This window comes from Sinocyclocheilus rhinocerous, unplaced genomic scaffold, assembly GCF_001515625.1.
Source record: "Sinocyclocheilus rhinocerous isolate Xijiao unplaced genomic scaffold, SAMN03320098_v1.1 scaffold541, whole genome shotgun sequence".
In the NCBI taxonomy this organism is placed as follows: Eukaryota; Metazoa; Chordata; class Actinopteri; order Cypriniformes; family Cyprinidae; genus Sinocyclocheilus; species Sinocyclocheilus rhinocerous.
This window is the reverse complement of record NW_015658519.1, coordinates 667854-689473: the sequence shown is the minus strand read 5'-3', so window position 1 is coordinate 689473 and position 21620 is coordinate 667854. Positions and strand designations below refer to the sequence as shown.

The 21620-nt window shown below is 35.5% G+C and overlaps 2 protein-coding genes across 3 annotated transcripts in view; one reads left to right on the top strand and one right to left on the bottom strand.

Annotated features, from left to right (window-relative positions):
* stag1a (STAG1 cohesin complex component a) overlaps window positions 1-13688 on the top strand; it is a 28949-nt gene extending 15261 nt beyond the window's left edge. For both annotated transcript variants that reach the window (XM_016530988.1, XM_016530987.1), the window contains 15 exons: window positions 652-722; window positions 830-917; window positions 2380-2460; window positions 2700-2792; window positions 2889-3063; window positions 3285-3424; window positions 3804-3905; window positions 3998-4146; window positions 4241-4369; window positions 5637-5842; window positions 5970-6141; window positions 9586-9699; window positions 9779-9893; window positions 9998-10078; window positions 12592-13688. In XM_016530988.1, the coding sequence (XP_016386474.1) occupies window positions 652-722; window positions 830-917; window positions 2380-2460; window positions 2700-2792; window positions 2889-3063; window positions 3285-3424; window positions 3804-3905; window positions 3998-4146; window positions 4241-4369; window positions 5637-5842; window positions 5970-6141; window positions 9586-9699; window positions 9779-9893; window positions 9998-10078; window positions 12592-12615 (1740 nt within the window). In that variant the 3' untranslated portion in view covers window positions 12616-13688. The remainder of the gene's footprint in view (window positions 1-651; window positions 723-829; window positions 918-2379; window positions 2461-2699; window positions 2793-2888; window positions 3064-3284; window positions 3425-3803; window positions 3906-3997; window positions 4147-4240; window positions 4370-5636; window positions 5843-5969; window positions 6142-9585; window positions 9700-9778; window positions 9894-9997; window positions 10079-12591) is intronic.
* Window positions 13668-21154, bottom strand: LOC107722577 (propionyl-CoA carboxylase beta chain, mitochondrial-like). The gene is made up of 15 exons (XM_016530989.1): window positions 20906-21154; window positions 20691-20810; window positions 19420-19488; window positions 19264-19320; window positions 18676-18789; window positions 17302-17412; window positions 17089-17197; window positions 16830-16950; window positions 16642-16723; window positions 16428-16551; window positions 15978-16085; window positions 15749-15849; window positions 15549-15647; window positions 14099-14198; window positions 13668-13956 (listed from the first exon to the last, which is right to left on the bottom strand). The coding sequence occupies exons 1-15, from the start codon at window positions 21137-21139 to the stop codon at window positions 13835-13837; spliced, it is 1671 nt and encodes a 556-aa protein (XP_016386475.1). The 5' UTR covers window positions 21140-21154; the 3' UTR covers window positions 13668-13834.
* Between the last annotated feature and the right edge of the window lie 466 nt (window positions 21155-21620).

The window sequence follows — 21620 nt, the reverse complement described above, 5'->3', positions numbered from 1 at the left end:
AGACTATATATATATATATATATATATATATATATATATACATATATATACAAAACTAAGAAAACTAAGGAGTCCTTAGAAAAGTTTAGAGTAAAAAAAAAATGGTAAAGAATGTTTAAAAAATATATTAAAAATAATAATATTTAATAATAAATATTATATTTAATAATAAATACATGCATACATCTAACATGTTTTAAGTGTATATAAATATATAAATACACTGCATACATGTATGTAAATATATTAATATTTTCCAATTAATATTTTACCTATATTCATGATAATTTTTCGCAGTATAGATTGGGTCTTCAAACATGAAAATACATAGCTGCCTTTTAAATTTTAAAATGGGGGTCCTTCATACAAGGATGATCATATTTGGGGGTCTGTGACATATAAAAGATTGAAAACATCTGATATAGACCTCTTTCTTTCTTTTGTTCTTTCATTCTTTTCTTTTGTTTTGGTTTTTGGTTGAACTATCCCTTAAACATTTCAGTGCTTTGCCATTTCAGAGCTTTATTCATTGTTCCCTCTACTCTGAGGCTGTTACTAGCTGAGGTAGAGATTGTGAACAGTTATGTATGATTCATAGAATTGTTCAGCCGTCGCTGATAAAACATTTCTGAATGTCTGCCTCATTAACAGGGGGAAGAGGCGGATGACGACGACATCTATAACGTTCTCTCCACTCTCAAGAAACTCACAGCCTTTCACAAGTACGCTGCTGTCTTGTTAAATCACTGCAAATGCAAGTTATTTCTGACCACTTGGAGTCATTGAGTGCTAATGAACAAGCAATGTGTCTGTCTCTCCTCTCCATCAGTGCTCATGACTTGACCAGATGGGATTTGTTTGGGAACTGCTACAGGTTGCTAAGGACGGGAATAGAGCAGGGCTCTATGCCAGAGCAGGTGCGTCTCTTTCAGATATGAGATGAGGGAATCTCTTGAAGCCTATCAAGGACATGTCCAGGTCACATTTCAACACAAAATTAAAGGAACGAAATAAGAAATTACAGTATTGGCCCGAATATAAGACGACCCTGATTATAAGACGACCCCCCTTTTTCCAGATGTACCTTTTGGAAAAAGGCTTTTTAAAAACCAAATCTTGTTTTTTCTCAGTAAAACACATTTTGTCTTTAATTATTTTCATATTGCATATTTTTCCTATTTTAATTTTTGTTTTGAAAGTATGGTAAAAACTGGTAAAATGTACCAACAATCACATTTAAAAAATATACACTTTTTGATATACCATAAAAAAAAAAAAAACAGGTAGCCCATCTGAATTAGGACATTTAGGCTATCCATCTAATAGTAGCCCACCAATATCTTATTAACAGTAGAAGTTAAATCTTACTGTAATCTTCAAATCTGGGTACTGTCTTACGTTTTAAAATCACAGAGAGTTTGGTCCCATCAGGCTAACGTGACAGTCACGACTCATGCAGCTGTAAGGTTTTCTGCTTCTTTTGTTTTCACTCGCGATCTTTACAACACGCATTACATTACGTATTTCATGGCACACTAGTTTTATGCGTATTTGGCGCCACCTAGTGTTGTGGGTGTATTATTGACATGTCAAAGTCTAGACCCTGAATATAAGACGACCACGTTTTTTCAGATGTATTTCCAAGAAAAAACATGGTCTTATATTCGGGACAATACGGTATATAAAGAAAAAGACATGAAAGGAAATTATGTTATTTGTATTCCAACATTGTTTTCATGACAGTTCTCATTTCTGTAAAACTAGAAAAAAGCAGTATTATTCAAATGAAGTACACTACTGGTCAAAAATGTGGTGCTATAAAAATACTGTTAAAACAGTAATATTGTGAAATTGTATTACAATTTAAAAGAAATGTTTTTCAATTTGTAATCTTATATTGAATGTGTGTGTGTGTGTGTGTGTGTAATTTAGTCTTCAGTGTCACATGATCCTTTAGAAATCATTCTAACATGCTGCTTTGGTGCTCAAGAAACATTTCTTTGAATACATCATGGAAGAATGTGCAGAATGTTTTTATTGCTTTTTTTACAGTACTGAGAATGAAATATCCATTTATTAAAGAGAAAGAAAAAGAAGAAAACGTTTGGTATCATTATACAGTTTTGTAGCATTTCAAAAGTTAGCATCATTTTGTAACATTTCCCCAAAATATTTCACTGCAAAATGCTGTGATTGACCAATCAGAATCAAATATTCCAGACAAACAAAATAACACTTTCAACCTTTTTCTTCAATTTGATTTTGTACTCGTTTTGTAGACATTTTTGTGAGATTAACCCAGTTATTGAAGATGTTTTCAGGTGACATGGCACCATTGATTTCATGTAGATACCAAGTGTGTTTGATTGTGTTTTGTAGATAGCAGTACAGGCTCTTCAGTGTTCTCATTACTCCATACTGTGGCAACTTGTGAAGATCACAGAAGGAGCTCCATCCAAGGTATGTTAGGCATCTATTTAATGTTTTTACTTCTTATTTAGCAGATGGATTTGATGCAATGCAACTTGTTGCAATACACTGCAAAGTTTCATTTCATTATCAGCCGTTCATCGACCCACTCACAATACATTTGTGATCTCATCCTAGATTGAATGTGACTAGGCTGAACAACAAGCATGTTCATTACCTGATTACTGCAACTTTCAACCAAAAAGCATACATATTTTCTTTAATTTCAGGATGATCTCCTAGCACTTCGCAGGGTTGTCAAGTCTTTTCTAGCCATGTGCCAGCAGTGTTTATCAAACGTCAACACGCCGGTTAAAGAGCAGGTGAGCTCCTTCATTTGTCCTTTCATTCAGGAAAGATGTGCCTGTGCAATAGTCATTCATGCTACGATTGTTTCACTTTCCCATCTCTTCCTCCAGGCGTTCATGCTGCTATGCGACCTGCTGATGATCTTCAGTCACCAGCTCACCACAGGGTCCAGGGAGGGTCTGCAACCTCTGGTCTTCAACCCAGACAGCAGCCTACAGAATGAGCTGCTCAACTTCATCCTAGACCATGTGTTTATAGACCAGGATGATGAGAATCAGAGTATAGGTGAGCCTAGAGATGATATTAACGGCATAAAATGTATGTTTAAGTTATGTTTATATTGAATTTACTGTCATTAACCGTTATAAATACAATTCTGTATATGCTTAAATAATGATTTCTATTTGAAGACATTTGCAAATTTGTGCATACACATAGTGAATGTTAAATCACTGTTTTGAATGTTTTGACGTGTTGAAGTTAGTGTTTTCATGTTTGTTACCCAGAGGGTGATGAGGAGGATGAAGCTAACAAGATTGAGGCCTTACACAAGAGGAGAAACCTCCTAGCTGCCTTCAGCAAGCTCATCATTTATGATATAGTAGACATGCCAGCTGCTGCAGACATCTTCAAACACTACATGAAGGTAAAATAACCAATTATCACCTTATCTGACGTGCCCACTATCATGAAAGAAACTAATCTTCAGAGATTGGCTGTGTCCAAACTGCATTTGAAATCAGGCAATGTGATTTAAGCACTTATGTTACCAGAAACTCTCGCAAACGTCAATGCTGTAATCTCATAGTGATTTGTTTGCCACTGATTAGTTTCTATTATTTGCATAAAGTTGAACATTTCTTAGCCTTTTCATGCTCTCGCTGCTTGTTCTGCTCCATGTCAATCCCACACTCAATGCCAGTGGATATACATTGTATACTGTACTGCTATCTCCAAAACACATTCTAGGTTAGTTCTTACATTTTTTTTGTCACACTGCTGAACTTATTGTAAACTATGTGTAGTACTACAACGATTATGGAGACATTATCAAGGAGACTCTAAGTAAGACCAGACAGACGGATAAGATACTGTGTGCCAAGACGCTCATCCTGAGCTTACAGCAGGTGAGATGACAGCATCAGATTCACATGATATCTGCATTATCATTTCCGATCTTGATAATTCTACAAAATCCTGTTATTTTTCTGTTCTTCAGCTCTTTAATGAGCTGATCCAGGATCAGGGGCCTAACTTGGACAGAACCTCATCTCATGTGAGTGGCATTAAGGAACTGGCCCGTCGCTTTGCCCTCACCTTTGGCTTGGACCAGATCAAGACCAGAGAGGCTGTGGCCACACTGCACAAGTAACTTCTCTTTCATATTTGAATTATTACTCATCAAGCACCAAATGGACACCATCTTCATTCAACCTCTCACAAATATTTTTGCTGTATTCAGAGATGGCATTGAGTTCGCCTTCAAGTATCAGAATCCGAAAGGACCAGAGTATCCCCCTCCAAATCTGGCCTTCCTGGAGGTTCTCTGTGAATTTTCCTCGAAGCTTCTTCGCCAAGACAAGAAAACAGTGTAAGTTAGACTGAGGAGCACTTTGTTTTATTTAGCAAAGGTTGGTCTAATGTTTTTCTTTTAGGCTCATGGGCTTGAGCTTTGACTTGATTTAGTAAAAAGAGATTCTGACTATACACTAAAACATCATGTAATCCTTCACTGTGCAAAATTCCTTTTCATTGGATGGATCCTTTGAGAACCTGAGCAGAAAGATTGCATTTTAATGTATAAAAAACGAGTACAAATACATATACACTGCCATTTAAAAGTTTGGGATCAGTAACATTTTAATGTTTTTTTAAATGGAGTCTCTTATGCTCATTCTCAAGTCTATATTTCTTTGATGAAAATACAGAAAAAAAACAGTAATATTGTGGAATATTATTGCAATTTCTAATATTAGTTTCCTATTTTAATATACTTTAAAATATAATTTATTTCTGTGATGCAGTGCTGAATTTTCCAAGACTGAATACTCCAGTCTTCACTCTTCAGTGTCACATGATCCTTCAGAAATCATTCTAATATGCTTAATTATTATTAGTGTTGAAACTGTTGTGCTGCTTAATATTTTTTGGAACCTGTGATACTTTTTTCTTTGATTCTTTTGATTCTTTGATTAATAAAAAGTTAAAAAGAACAGCATTTAGGCAAAATAGAAATATTTTCTAACAATATAAGTCTTTACTATCACTTTTTATCCATTTAACACATCCTTGCTGAATAAAAGTACTTATTTCTTTAAAAAAAAAGAAAAAAGAAAGAAAACAATTTACTGACCCCAAACTTTTGAATAGTAGTGTATATTGTAACACAAAATTTCTATTTTGAATAAACACTGTTCTTTTTCATTTTTTCTTTATCAAAGAATCCTGAAAAAAGTATCACAGGTACCAAAAAATATTAAGCAGCACAACTGTTTTCAACACTGATTATAAATCAGCATATTAGAATGAATTCTGAAGGATCATGTGACACTGAAGACTGGAGTAATGATGCTGAAAATTCAGCTTTGCTTCACAGGAATCAATTCTATTTTAAAGTATACTAAAATAGAAAACTGTTATTTTAAGTTTCACAAAATTACAGTCTTTTCTGTGTTTTTGATCAAATAGATACAGTCTTGATGAGCATAGGAAACATATCTTTAAAAAACATTTAAAATCTTACTGATGTCTAACATTTGAACGGCAGTGTATATATTTGAATTTTTAGGAATTAGATAAATAGAAGTCTATTGTTAAATAAAAACAATATGTTTGTGCTCTCCCTTTGGCTCTCTCAGGCACTCGTATCTGGAAAAGTTCATGACTGAGCAGATGATGGAGAGGCGGGAAGACATCTGGCTGCCGCTCATCTCCTACAGGAACTCTCTGCTGACGGGTGGAGATGAAGATCGCATGTCCATCACCAGCGGCAGCAGCAGCAGCAAAGCTGGATCTATACGGAGCAAGAAGGGCCGTCCAGCCATGCACAAGAAACGCATCGAGGGTGAGGATGCCAGTAGATGTAATCATACTGATATGAGACGGGAGGCCTGTGGGATGCTTAAGTTGACCGAGATGCCTAAAAGTAAGCAGTCATGGGCTGTTTTGTGTGTGGTGTCGTGGTTCTGCAGAGGAGAGTGTGGAGAGCTCATGGATGATGAGGAATGACACCCTACAGACTCCCGGAGCCTTGCAGACACCCCAGCTCACCTCCACCGTACTCCGAGAAAACCCTCGGCAAGCTGCTGAGCACCTCCCTGAGCAGAACTCTGAGCCCGGCTCTGAATCCGACTATGTTCATAAGTAAGTGAACTTAAAAAACACCACATATCCAACAGTTTGTGAACGCATATGCAACACATCCATTTCTATTTAAAACCATTCGTCATTAATAGAAAATTAGTCCTTCTGGCTATATCAGGCATGTGATCAGCTAGAGACAAAAAAGAAGAAAAAATCTGAGCACGCCCCAAGTCACGCCCACAAGCCACGCCCCCATCACTTCTTATTAAAAATATATATTTTAGCACATTAAAACATATATCTTATATTGTAATAATACACACTATTGTCCTGTAAGAAATAAAGCATTTAATAATCATGATAACAATATAATATAATATATTATAGTAAAGTATATAGTATTGTTATTATTATTAAAGTACCTGCCCAAAAGTTTGGAAACATTAAAATTATTAATGATTTTGAAATAAATATCTTCTGCTTATCAAGGCTGAAAAAAGTTTTCAATTTTAATATATTATAAAATGTAATGTTATTCCTGTGATGCAAAGCAGAATTTTCTTCATCATTACTCCAGTTTTCAGTGTCACATGATCTTTTAGAAATCATTAAAAAAATTTTGACTCTCAAGAAACATTTCTGATTATTATCAATGTTGAAAACAGTTTTGCTGCTTCATATTTTGTGAACAGCATTTATTTGCATTTATCCAATATATTAATTCAAATTTGTTAATGCATTTATTAAATAGAAATCATTTGAAATGTCTTCACTCACCTTCATGCATGATGAATAAAATGATTAATTTCTCTCTCTTTTTTAAATCTTATACAAATGTTTGTGTTATCATTGTTTCCACAAAAATATTAAGCAGCAATACTGTTTTTAACATTGATAATAATGAGAAATGTTTCTTGAGCAGCAAATCAGCATATTAGAATGATTTCTGAAGGATTATGTGACACTGAAACTTCTCTTTGTAAACAACAACAGATTTATAAACGTTTCTAATGACGAATGTTGCGTTCCCAAATGCAAATTAGAGCGGCTCAAACCAAGCGCAGCTCAGCTAGCACTAACAAATTAATTACATCACAACCGTTACGAATTTTATGACAGCACTAGCAATCTCAAATTCTCACCGCCATTCATAAAAAGTCACCGGGTCGAGTAACACGTTTCAGTGCTGATTCTACTCGTATTTGGCGCTTTGAACAGTGTTGCCAGATTGGATGGACGATTTCCAGCCCAAAAGCTCACAAAAACCCGCCCACTCCAACAAAAAAACGCCCAAAACTTTAACTGTCAAAATAATGTGATAGAATGTCAATCAAGGTTGATAAGAGCCATTTTTAACTCCTTAAAAGAAAATAATGATGAAAAAATAATATAAATATAGCGCTAGATAAATTTCCCATGGATCAAATCGTGGAAAATACATTAAAGAGAATTATCAAATATGATTAAAATATGCAAGCAGACACTGTCAAAACAGCAATCAGAAATTAACCGATACCCTCGAAAAAACACATGCATCATTTTCAATGTCAACAGTCAGAATTTAAATGCAAAAAAGTGCCCAAGTGATCGGAAAAAGCAACTTAATTAGGTATTTCACACTCGTTTACGCACACACCATGACAGTCAAAACTGTCATTCATTGATGCATACTGTATGATAATCCGACAATAAAAAAAAAAGAATAACAACAATAATGCTCTTACCTTCGTGTCGCTCTATAATTTCACACAGAACTAGAGGAAGTCTTTCGTGAAGTTCATATTGAAGATAATACAGAACTTTGCACAGTCAAAACTAACAAGTCCAGCAGCTTTCAAGGATATACCAATCTGGACCGTTTAAAAGATAAAAGACAGGATCATATAGATATAAACAGATTTTGATTAAATAATTTAACTGTGCTATGATTTCAGAGTTGCAGTGATATTAGAGCCTTCTTGTCATCTCTCCCTCAACAGGTGTAATTCACGTTTTTAGAGTTAAAACACTCTCCACTCTTTACCATGTAACTTATATTTAGGCATTATGATCACTTATACAGTTATACATTCAAAATCAGATCCGTTATCGCGCTAAAAACCTGTCACTCATGAAGCATCACGTCTGTCTGCTGATCCCTAGTGATTGGCTAAAAGTGCGGCCGCGATGTCAACATCAGCACCAGTCGTCTTTGCAGTGTGCGTGTGTGTTTAGTAACGTCGTGATGACTGATTGGATGCAGTATATGCACACTTGGGCTTGTATGTTAACCAATTAGCCTATACAATTTATATGTTTTAAAACCGCCAAACTGACCCCAAACTAGACCAAATTTTTTCAATTTTCAAAACCGCCCAATTGGGCGGAAACCCACCCAATCTGGCAACACTGGCTTATAATTATTTGAACGCTTTTAACTGTCCTGTAGATGGCGCCGCGAGCTCGTGCAGTGCTTTCAGGACCATTCTGTCCATGATGTTTTAGAAAACAATCTTTTCGCAGTTTATTTAGGTAATAGCTTAAGGCCATTTGTGCGATTTCAATCATCATGTATCAAGTAACATAAGGTCGGTAAAAGCGGAAATCCGTATTTATACGGAAAAATCACATCCCTGAACTGGATATTTATAATGTTGCATTTAGTCGTTATGTCTGTATATGCATACTTCCCTACTATGTTTGTATGCAAAAAAAAAAACAACAACAACAGTACACCAAAAAAGTAGTATGTCTCAATTAATAGTATGCAAAAAAAAAAGTAGTGCATTTGATGGACACTTTACTATCACATTAAGCCATGGGAGAGGAGTTGTAAATGGCTCTGTAGCAGCGCAACTGACGCTGGTAGGTCATGTGACATGGTGGATGTAGTAATTTCATTCGTATTAGCATATTCATACTATATAACGCACTCATTTTTAACTGTTGCGAAGTTTCCAAAATGTAGTTACCACTACCTCAGTATGTGATTTTTAGACGCAACTAGTGTTAGTTTAATATTATTTGTATACTATTAGTGTATTATATTTTGAATTTAGTATTTATTTCAAATTTAGTTTGTCATTTTTTTGTTTTTTTTTATCTAACTTTATTTTTATTTCAGTTAGTTTTGTATTTTAAGTTAGTCAATTGAATACTTCAACTTATTTCTTTTAGTTGCCATGGCAACATTTCTTCAATTTTTAAATCTAATCGTATTATATTTTGAATTTAGTATTTATTTCAAATTTAGTTTGTCATTTTTTAGTTTTTTTTTATCTAACTTTATTTTTATTTCAGTTAGTTTTGTATTTTAAGTTAGTCAATTGAATACTTCAACTTCAACTTATTTCTTTTAGTTGCCATGGCAACATTTCTTCAATTTTTAAATCTAATCTTATATTTATATTTTATTTCAGATGTATTTCAATTAACAAAATCTTTAATAGTTTTTGTTTTAGTTAACAGCAAGTATTTTGTCAGCTAGTATGTGCATTGTATGAAGTGTTTTTTCTCTCGGGTCAGTCCTCAGATGCAGATGTCCTGGCTCGGCCAGCAGAAGATGGAGGAGGTGAACAGGAAAGAACGCACAGCCATGAACTACATGAAGGCCCGTAGCGGAGGCGTACGACAGACTGTGTATGTGGCGAAAGAAATGTGGGATGTTTGACATGAGGAACGAGCTGTAGTTAATGTTACTTTGATGTCTCTAATCTAGACGTGGTCTCATGGAGGATGACGCAGAGCCCATCTTTGAGGATGTCATGATGTCGTCGCGAGGTCAGCTGGAAGACATGAGTGAGGAATTCGAGGACACCATGGTCATTGATCTGGTAATCAGATGATGCTAGCAAATAAAAGTATCTCAAGAGTGCTTACGTCATTAAATATACTGTAGATAGAAATTCCAAATCACATGATCTTAAATCCTCTGCAGCCTCCATCCAGGAACAGGCGGGAGAGAGCAGAGCTAAGACCGGACTTCTTTGACTCTGCAGCCATGATTGAGGATGAGTCGGTAAGAATGAATCGCCAAGGCTTTAACTTATTATATAAATATAGAATTACACTGCCCTGCATCATATTTGCTGAATGAAATCCAATACTTGTTTCTTACTCATTTTGGGGTGCTGATTCCAAAAAATAGTGGCTTAGCACATCACACTTTCTCATAAAATATGATGCGCTTTTTGTAGCATTTTGGCCTTCGATAGCCATTTGTAAGGTGAGGATGTCTTGTATTATCCCTTAATCACCAGAAAAACTGGCTCAAAGCTTACAGTTTATAGCTTTGCTCAATTCTCAGCTGATTTTCACATGTGAATGAATGATTTTGAAGACGCTAAAACAAGTCTTCGCAAGTTCCCTTGTAAAATAAAATAATAAAAAAAAACAACATGGAATAAACTGTGTACAGAAAGCGAGTAGGCCTAAAGAACTCTCAACATTAGGCTACTAAAAAGGTCCGTTTAATCTCGCAAAAACTCCCGATAATAAAAAATCTGACTATAGTCACTGCACAATTAATCTCTTATACTGCATCGGAATCGCCAAGGCTTTAACTTATTATATAAATATAGAATTACACTGCCCTGCATCATATTTGCTGAATGAAATCCAATACTTGTTTCTTACTCATTTTGGGGTGCTGATTCCAAAAAATAGTGGCTTAGCACATCACACTTTCTCATAAAATATGATGCGCTTTTTGTAGCATTTTGGCCTTCGATAGCCATTTGTAAGGTGAGGATGTCTTGTATTATCCCTTAATCACCAGAAAAACTGGCTCAAAGCTTACAGTTTATAGCTTTGCTCAATTCTCAGCTGATTTTCACATGTGAATGAATGATTTTGAAGACATTACTTTATGCCTAATCCTGATTTTAAGATTAGAATTATGGCAAGTGACAGAAGAAAAAGCAAACATGACCCAGCTACATACATGCTGTGTTTTACTACATCCAAATAGTGACCGAAAATTTAATTTTGTGGAAAAAAAGCTTATTTATAAGCTTGTGTTCCAATACTACATTTAATGTCAAAGAACTTCACATGAATACATTTTCCACTCCCTTGCAGTTTGTAAGTAAATTATGCATTTTGTAAACTACTTTTTGTCATTAAAACTTTTGAAATTTGACTTCTTTGGTTATTTTGACAAGTGCATTAAAGCTGATACATATAATTTGTAAAATCTTGTGTGTGTGTGTGTGTGGAAAAACTGTGTGATGAAAGTTTATATTGATCTTTTTTAAAAAATAGTGGCTTAGCACATCACACTTTCTCATAAAATATGATGCGCTTTTTGTAGCATTTTGGCCTTCGATAGCCATTTGTAAGGTGAGGATGTCTTGTATTATCCCTTAATCACCAGAAAAACTGGCTCAAAGCTTACAGTTTATAGCTTTGCTCAATTCTCAGCTGATTTTCACATGTGAATGAATGATTTTGAAGACATTACTTTATGCCTAATCCTGATTTTAAGATTAGAATTATGGCAAGTGACAGAAGAAAAAGCAAACATGACCCAGCTACATACATGCTGTGTTTTACTACATCCAAATAGTGACCGAAAATTTAATTTTGTGGAAAAAAAGCTTATTTATAAGCTTGTGTTCCAATACTACATTTAATGTCAAAGAACTTCACATGAATACATTTTCCACTCCCTTGCAGTTTGTAAGTAAATTATGCATTTTGTAAACTACTTTTTGTCATTAAAACTTTTGAAATTTGACTTCTTTGGTTATTTTGACAAGTGCATTAAAGCTGATACATATAATTTGTAAAATCTTGTGTGTGTGTGTGTGGAAAAACTGTGTGATGAAAGTTTATATTGATCTTTTTTAACCCAGCATCATCAAATTGGGTAATATTAGGCCTTTTTTTGCAAACCAGCCAAAATGCAGGGCTGTGTTGTCCGTAGGCCTGCATGACTATAAATATTTTTACTATTTAAAATAACTGCTTTCTATTTGAATATATTTTAAAATGAATCCAAAAATCACAATATGACTTCCGTGATTGTCAATAAATATATGCGATGCACTTTTTAGAGCAGCTCGTGATCCAGCGTTTTCAGTGTTTCAGTTTGTGGTAAATGCTGCTCCACATCAAGTGCCAATGAGTTTGGGTTGCTTTAAAAATGCAACGTGCCAACCATCGTCCCAGATTTAATTATTTTATTTCCCAGATATATTATTTAAATATTATTAAATATAATTATTATTGTGTAGTCATATTGATATATAATCACAAAAAAATGCCAAATTGTGCAGCACTGCAAGCACATCAAACCTGGGGCCTCATTTATAAAATGTTGCGTATGAACCGTCCTAAAAAGACCGTTTTTATAAATATGAACGTTGCCGTGGTTTTTAGCGTACGCACACTCTAAGATCAAATCTGTGCGTACGCACATTTTATAAATGAGGCTCCTGGAGCTTTAATCAGAAATATCACAATTGGATATTTCCCCTAAATCATGCAGCCCTAATTATCAACAAATGATCACCTGTTATTTTTCCCCAGGGTTTCACAATGCCCATGTTCTGAGGTGCCACAACAGATGGAAAAAGAGTTTGACGTGATTAAAGGGCTGGAGAGACATTCATATAAGAGCGGAAGCACTGGTGTCCAGGTTCAGTGATTCTGGAGCAAACTCTCCACAAACCCTCAACCATCCTCTTTTATCAAATGCTTTTATTCATCCGGAGGTAATTTTAACAGATGCAGTCCAGTCATGTCACATATGGTGAATTTTTCTTTCGAACAAGTTCTTTGTCAGCTCATTAGAATCGCACTGGATGGGATTTACATTGTGGTACAAATGTAAATGTACGGTCCTATATGTTCAAGATGTACATATTTGTGTTTATCCATCCTACTCTCTATATGCCCTGTACAGTTAGATTATGAAGTCGCTTTTACTATCAGGTCAACGAACGGATTCTTCCCACCAACAAGCATCATACATGTTGGTCAATCTTCAATCAATCTAAATCTACATATAAAACAACACTCAGTAGTCATAATTATGGTAAATGATGAAGGAAGGTGGGAAACGTTTGGTCAGTGTTAAAAATGCAGTTAATATTGTCAGAAAGCCAAAAATCTCTGTGACAGTTGTCCTGAAGGGGCATTACACTACATATTGTGTATTTTGGCTTGCAGAAGCATTTGAATGGTCAGTATTTTATTTCCAGTAGATTTAGTTCTAATGAGGTGAGGTTTATTTGTGCGGAACATCTATACGGCAGGGTTTTCGTCAGTTGCTCTTGTCCGGGTGAAACCGCAGAGGCTGCTGTGCCGTGTGTCGAGTCAGGCCCGTTTAAGTGCTTTATAGTCCTGTGCTATCAAAAAGTGAAATGTTATACTGTCAACAACATGAGTTTCCCATGATCATCATTATTATTCCCCACCCTGAGCCCCAGTTAGTTTTGCTAGTGTACCTGTAAATTGTACATTTTCAATATATAATGGTTTTCTTTTGTACAACCTAGAAATGATGTACCACTTTCCCTTTTAATGGAAAACTGTTCTAAAACTTTTCTTCAGTGAACTTATGGAAAACTCACTTTTTCAGAAAAAAAAAATTAAATATGTAATCATGAACCGTGGGAGTGTTTTATTGATTTGAGAATGTTGAAATAGTAGCGTAATGCATATGAGTGGGAATAAGGCACAATGAACCATGTGGAAAAGCATGCCATTCTCTCCAGTCTAACCACAGATATTGTCATAAAATGCTATAAAATTAGTGTTGAGATGAGATTTATAAGGGAATGTTGGCATGTTTTTTCCAGGGGTTGGTCTGTTTCTTGCTGGCGAGCACCTCAAGGTCTCTACAGATCCTCTTGCGTGTGGTCGAGGGCTGAATGATGTCATCCACAAAGCCTGTGAAATACATGAATTATTATTTAGCAATAATACACAAATAGCAGCAGAAGCGAGCACACTTGTACCGCAAACACAGTGTGGGGTAAACATGTTGAGCAAGCGCTGTGAAGATGAATGTGTTTTGTGTCTGGTGATGCACCTCTGACAGCAGCAGGGAAGGGATTGGCAAACTTCTCCACATATTCAGCTTCAGCCTCGGCTTGATTCTCCTTTCCTCTGAAGATGATTTGAACAGCACCCTTAAACAATTTAAATATGTATTACTATATAGCACATTTCAGAAATATTATAGGGTTTCACACTTTCTGACCAATCAATTTCCATGATTTGTCCAGCTATTGTGAACACTGGATGAATTATTTTTGTTTAAAATCACAAGTTATTCAAAATATATTCTGTTCAAAGGTTAAGAGTTGTTTTTGAAAACAGCCTCTCACCAAGGCTACAAAATATATGATTAAAAACAGTAATGTTTTGAAATATTATTACAATTTCAAATAACTGTTTTCTATAATATATTTTATAATGTAATTTATTCCTATGGTGTCAAAGCTGAATTTTCAGCTTTGAAAATTATCCTTCAGAAATCATTGCAATATGGTACTATATTTGGTATTCAACAAACATTTCTTATTAACTATGAATGTTGAAAACAGCTTTTGCTGCTTGATACTGTATTTTTGTGGAAACTGTAATACACTACATTACTTGTTGATCAAAAGTGACAGTAAAGACATTTGTTACAAACGATATTTTTCAAATGTACTTTCAAGCAAACCTGGGAAAAATTATCCAGGTGTACACAAAATTGCAAAAAGCAGCGCAACCGTTTTCAACATGGATTATAATAAATGTTTCTTGAGCACCAAATCAGCACATCAGAATGATTTCTGAAGGATCGTGTGACAGTAATGATGCTGAAAATTCAGCTTTGCCATCACAACACAAAAATATTACTTTTTTAAATATATTCATACAGATAAAGAACAGTAATGTTGTAAAGTTTAATGTTAAACGGTAATTAAAATTAATACAATTTTAATATTACCATTTTTAAATAAATGCAGCCTTGGTGATAATCTTAATGACTCCAAATTTGTGTGTGTGTGTATACGTTAAAATATAAAATATAAGGCTAATTCATCACTGGAAAATCAACGTGCATCATTGTTGCTTTAGTGTCACTATTGGACACCCAGCAGAAATATTTATAGTTTGTACTTTAAACAGTCAACATGTGATATGATCGGTGCTATCCAAACTCTAAGTCAGCAGCACCTGTTACTCAACTCCAGTGTAGAAATGAAACGAGTAGAAGGACATTCTCAAGCAGCATAATCACCAACGAGAGCCAAGCATAGTGATCATTGCTGCAGTGCAAGTGTATATCAGCAGCAGCACTGGACTAAAGCTAGTGTGCAGGAGCTCTCTGAACACTCTCACGACTGCTCCTTACAGTCTCGTGGGTACAGGGACTCTTTTATTAGGGACTGCTGGAACAAATTTATTTATATGGGATGGGACCCATTTTGATATCTATATTTATTTAGCCATGTCACTAGATTCAGCCCATTTTTCTTTAGGTTTACCTTTGCACCCATCACTGCGACCTCAGCACTTGGCCAGGCATAGTTGACGTCTCCTCTCAGATGTTTAGAACTCATCACATCATAAGCACCTCCGTAAGCCTGGAGACAGAACATACATTATTCAGCATACAAGACAGTTAGAACCATCCACACACACACACACACACACACACACACACACTCATCATTCTGCCTCCTACCTTCCTGGTGATGACAGTAATTTTTGGAACGGTGGCCTCTGCAAAAGCATATAGCAGTTTGGCTCCGTGTCTGATGATGCCTCCGTACTCCTGAGCTGTGCCTGTGGAAACAGAGCATTCTCTCAGTGTCTTATTTAAAAAGGAAACACGTGCTGGTAATTCAGGATAAAATTAATTAGAAAAAAAAAACAGCAAAGTTAAGGTTAGGATAACGAAAGTTTCTAGACACCTGGCAGGAATCCAGGCACATCCACAAATGTGATGATGGGAATGTTGAAGGCGTCACAGAAACGAACAAAGCGAGCCCCTTTAACAGATGAATTTATGTCCAAACAGCCTGAAAACACAAGGAAAATGACATCAAAAATTAAAAACCACTGTGAAATGTATTAATGAAATTTTATATATAATATCCATTACCATTTAGGTTGGGGTAAAAACATTTTTTAATGTTATTGAAAGAAGTCTCTTATGCTTAGTGCACTATTAAATACAATAGAAATAAATACAGTAAAGCTTACTGTAATACAATACAGTAGCACTTACTAGGAAAAAAATTTTAAGTCTTTACTGTCACTTTTGATACATTTAATGTGTATTTTGCTGAATAAAACTATTAAAACAACAATGCTTAATAACCTCAAACTTATGATAATATAATATAATATAAATCACCCACCAGATGCCACTTTAGGCTGGTTTCCCACTATGCCTACTGTCCGACCATTCATCCTGGCAAATCCCACCACAATATTTTTGGCGTAGTTGGGCATAATCTCAAAGAATTCTCTCTCATCTACTATCTGTAAGAGTGAGATGACAATCATAAGAACTGTGTGATGAGTTTTTACCTGACTATCTGAATCATTTGTTCTCTATAAAGATGTACATACACCATGAACAATGTCCAGCATGTCATAGGCTTTTGTGCTTTCAAGAGGAACAATAGTGTCCAAACCAGGAACCAGCCGGTCACTGAGGAAAAAATAAATTGACATGATTCCTCGTGACTGAAAACACTAGCCAAGATAATTTGACTGATAAAGAAAAACAAATAATTGTACAAATGTGTGTTTCTCACCGAGGATCATGGCACTCAGTGACCGGAGCTGGATCTTTATTGCTCAGTGGGAGAAAGTTAAAAAAGTCTCGCAAGTTCAAAAGGGCATCAATGTCATTCTCAAAGGCCCGATGAGCAACACCTAAAGGAAAACAAAATCTCTTTATATTACTGGTGAGCCAAGGAAATACTCAGTCAGATTAGAGAACAAAATTAAAAATTCCAAACATTGTCACAAAACACATTCAGATGTAAGCATAGGCTTAATAAACAGACCAACCGGACACAGTGGTGTGGGTTTTTGCTCCACCCAGCTCCTCCTGGGTAACATCCTCATTTGTTACAGACTTTACCACATCTGGGCCTGTGATAAACAGATAGGAGGTGTCCTGCAAACACAGGCCATTTCATGAAAAACCAGTGTGCCATCAGGGAACAAGTAACCTAAATTTAATTCAATATGCATTTATACTCTTAACTTGTATTTTCGTACCTTCACCATAAAAGTGAAGTCTGTCAGAGCAGGCGAGTACACGGCACCACCTGCACACGGGCCCATGATGAGAGAGATCTGAGGAACTACACCTGAGGCCATCACATTCCGCTGAAGAACAAATCCCATTGTCCAGAGTTAATCCTGGATTATATACACTACCAGTCAAAGGTTTTTGAACAGTAAGATTTTTAGTGTTTTTAAAGAATTCTCTTCTGCTCACCAAGCCTGCATTTATTTGATCCAAAATATAGCAAAAACAGTAATATTGTGAAATATTTTTTAAATATAATATATAAATATAATTTAAAATAACTGCTTTCTATTTGAATATATTTTAAAATGCAATTTATTCCTGTGATCAAAGCTACATTTTCAGCATAATTACTGCATTCTTCAGTGTTCTTTGATGAATAGAAAGATCCAAAGATCAGCATTTATCTGAAATAAAAAGCTTTTGTAACATTATACACTATTCCATTCAAAAGCTTGGAGTCAGTATGTTTTTTTGGGAAATAAATTAATACTTTTACTTAGCAAGGATGCATTAAATTGATCAAAAGTGATGAAAAAGACATTTAGAATGTTACAAAAGATTTCTATTTCAGATAAATGCTGTTCTTCTGAACTTTCTATTCATCAAAGAAATCTGAAAAAATTCTACTCGGGTGTTTTCAATAATAATAATAATAATAATAAGTTTTTTGAGCAGCAAATCAGAATATTAGAATGATTTCTGAAGGATCATGTGACTGGAGTAATGATGCTAAAAATTCAGCAATCACAGGAATAAATTACATTTTAAAATATATTAAACAGAAAACATTTATTTTAAATAGTAAAATAATTTCTAAACTGTACTGTTGGTACTGCTGTACTTTGGATCAAATAAATGCAGGCTTGGTGAGCAGAAGAGACTTCTTTAAAAACATTACAAATCTTACTGTTCAAAAACTTTTGACTGGTATCGTACACTACCATTCAAATGTTTGGGGTCAGTACGTTTTTTTTTTTTTTTTTTTTTAAGAAATTAATACTTTTAAAGACATTTTTGGTTACAAAATATTTCGGTTTCAAATAAATGTTGTTCTTTTGAATTTGCTATTCATCAAATAATAAAAAAAACACGGTTTCCACAAAAAAAAAATTCTATATGCAGCACTACAGTTTTCAGGTTTGCCATCACAGTAATAAATTGCAATTTAAAATATCCTTTAAATATTTTAATTGTAATATTATTTAACTATATTACTGTACTTTTGATCATATAAATTCAGTCTTGGTGAGGGACTTTTAATTAAAAAAAACAACCCCAAACTTTTGTTTGGAAGTGTATATATCAAATGTATAGCGGTGTTAAACCATTCAGTTTACCAAGAAAATGTCAGCATATCCTGCGAGGGACTCGACGCCTTCCTGAATGCGGGCTCCACCGGAGTCATTGAGACCAATTACTGGAGCTCCCACCATCATTGCCTGGTCCATGATCTAGGAATTCAATTACAGAAGTTTTGTGAGAAATCTCACTGTTTGACAGCATTATGCCTGTGTTTTAAACAAAATGACTTTAGTCAGGTCTAGACTTGTGCCGGTACTCGGTAATGCGATATATCACGGTAATTAATATGCACGATATTGTTATCGTGGGCACTTCTAAACGCTGTGAATAATATTACAAATTATTCCGAATTTTGAATGCATTTTAAGAATAACCCTACTTTTAACTTTATACATTTTTCTGTATTGCTTTATTGCATTTAAATGTTCAGTTATTTTTGTTATAAGAAAAAAGTTATTAAACCTGTTATACTGTATTATGACAGCACTTTTTTAAAACTTAATTTCAATACCGTGATAATACCGTATACCGTAATAAAAGCATTAGCAATTAATCGCAACATGAAAATTTGATACCGGCATATCCCTAGTCCGGTCCAAAAAACGCTCAGCAACCAACCTCACCTTGCAGACCTTCTGAGCGTGAGCTCCTGATAAACTGCCTCCAAACACTGTGAAGTCCTGAGAACAGAAGAGCATTTCACTCATGAAAGCCTAACTGAGATATTAAAATAAAATATTTAATTACCGCAAACCAACATTCGAAAACTAGTATCATACCTGGCTGAAAACATACACCAGTCTGCCATTGATCCTTCCCTGTCCGGTCACTACACTGTCTCCTGGGTACTGAACACACAGGTGCATGTAAAAGACACATGCAATTTTACAAAATTAGTGACTGATTAGGCCCCACTCTGTAAGTTCGCCCCCTAGTGGGCCCCAGTCTCCTGGTTAAGAATTACTTGCTTAAAAAAATATTTGCTTAACAAGATGTTTTTTAATCTTTGAAACTCTCTTTGTCAAACTTTGCAACTATGCAAACGTCCTTTTCATAGATGGACCTAGAAAATGTAATAGACGATGTTGCATCTGCACTCGCAGGCCCGGTACTAGGCTCGCTGGACTGGGGGGGCAATCAGAAATTGTGGTAGGGCAGCACTTTCTAGGGTAATATATTCATAGTTTACTTTTATTTACTCAATTTTCAGTCTTGCATTTTGTGTCTGTGTGAGTGCAGAAATGTTAAATATATGTTAAATATGTGTTTATGCTGCGTTCAAGTCCTCCTGGGACGTTCGTACTTTTACGAGTTGACAAGTCGTAATTACGAGTCAGGTGCGTTCAAGTCAGTTTAGTCGGCACAAGATGGCGGTGTACCTTCTTTTAATAAATTACAAGAAAATACAACAGGGTCTGTTAACTCTGCTTATAGAAAATGAAGAGCAAAGAATTCGCATCAGGTGTGTTTTGCGTTTTTAATATTTTTTTTTAGACTAGGATCCCAGTATAACTGATTTTCAGCATCAACAAATGCTAAAATACAGAGATTAAAAAAAGCTGTTAGCTAAATGCAACATGTTTTATGCGTATTTGGCGCCATTTATTGTTGTGGGTGTATTATTGACATGTCAAAGTCTAGACCCTGAATATAAGACGACCGTGTTTTTTCAGATGTATTTCCAAGAAAAAAAACATCGTCTTATATTCGGGTCAATACGGTAATACAATTTTGTGGCTATGAGTTCAAATGTCATTATGTGCATAATTGTTAAATTTTCCTTTGAACAAAGTGACTGATCCTTATTTAGATAGTACAAATAATAAGTGTTTAATGCTTATTTGGTTTTTTTTTTGGCTGGACATTTTTTTGGGGGGGCACAAGGAGAATCTGGGGGGCATTGCCTCCACAGAAACCCCCCTAGACCCGGCCCTGCCCTGCCATTCGAGAGCAAGGCATTTAACGGTATTTCTTAACTTATGACATCCAAATGGAAATGTTTCTGTATTCAGTTATGTAGATTCTTTGAGCTGAGGCGGAGGTTTCATACCTTATTATGATCTGCTTCCATGCCAAAGTCAGAACAGCGATGCTCCACAAACATGTCATACTCCACAAACGAGTCGGGGTCCAGCAGGAGCTCCAGTCTCTCTCGCGCTGTCAGTTTACCCTGCGCCCAGGATTTCAGAGCTCTTCTCAGACTGTTGTGCTTTCACTCATGTCATGTCAGCTGCATTCATTCTCCAGTAAGTTGTCTTAACTTACCCTTTTGTGCTGTGCAGCTATCCTCAGCTGCCCTCCTCCTGTAAGCGCTGCCTTTCGTTTCTTCTCGATTCTCTCCTGCACTGACAGATGGCTGACCGAATAGCATCTTGCATTTTGCAGAACTTTCGACTGGGTAAGTACCCCAGCGTACGGAATCTGACCTACACTTTTAAAAGAACATTTCAGCCCGTGTAATATTCCCAGGCTACTTCGCATTAACGTGTAGGTCGCCATCACTGCTACACTGAGGGCACGCGATTTTGTGGGAAAACCTGACGCTGTCTTCAGCCAATCACAAACGAGCACCTACTTTTTACAGCCAATCACTACTCGGTTAGCGAAGCGGGCGTGAGTGAGTGATCCAATCACCGAGGAGATGTGTGTAGTTAAGCGAACTTGATAGATGTAGTCCATACTAATGTCAACCATGATAAACTACAGTTCCCAACAGTTAGTAAGTATATATATATATATATATATATATACACACACACACACACACACACACACACACACATATATCTTTTTAGTCATTTAAGAGTCAAAAGTCACAATAATTTAAATACAAACATAGTGAGAGACGTAAAAGCAGAACAGACATCGACAGCATAATTAGCTAGATGTTTTTATTGATTATTACTAAATGTTATGTCATTTAACGAGAGAAAGTAATTATTTATCTCAGAGTGTAGCCTAGATGCAGCACAGAGCCCTG

What these genes read in the sequence shown, in the direction of transcription:
- LOC107722577 (XM_016530989.1), bottom strand. Translation starts at nt 21,139, where the DNA reads ATGGCGACCTACACGTTAATGCGAAGTAGCCTGGGAATATTACACGGG. An exon ending in TGGTGTATGTTTTCAGCCAG is followed by an intron (nt 19,321 to 19,419) that starts GTATGATACTAG and finishes TTCTGTTCTCAG; the next exon opens with GACTTCACAGTGTTTGGAGG. An exon ending in TGCTGGACATTGTTCATGGT is followed by an intron (nt 16,552 to 16,641) that starts GTATGTACATCT and finishes TCACTCTTACAG; the next exon opens with ATAGTAGATGAGAGAGAATT.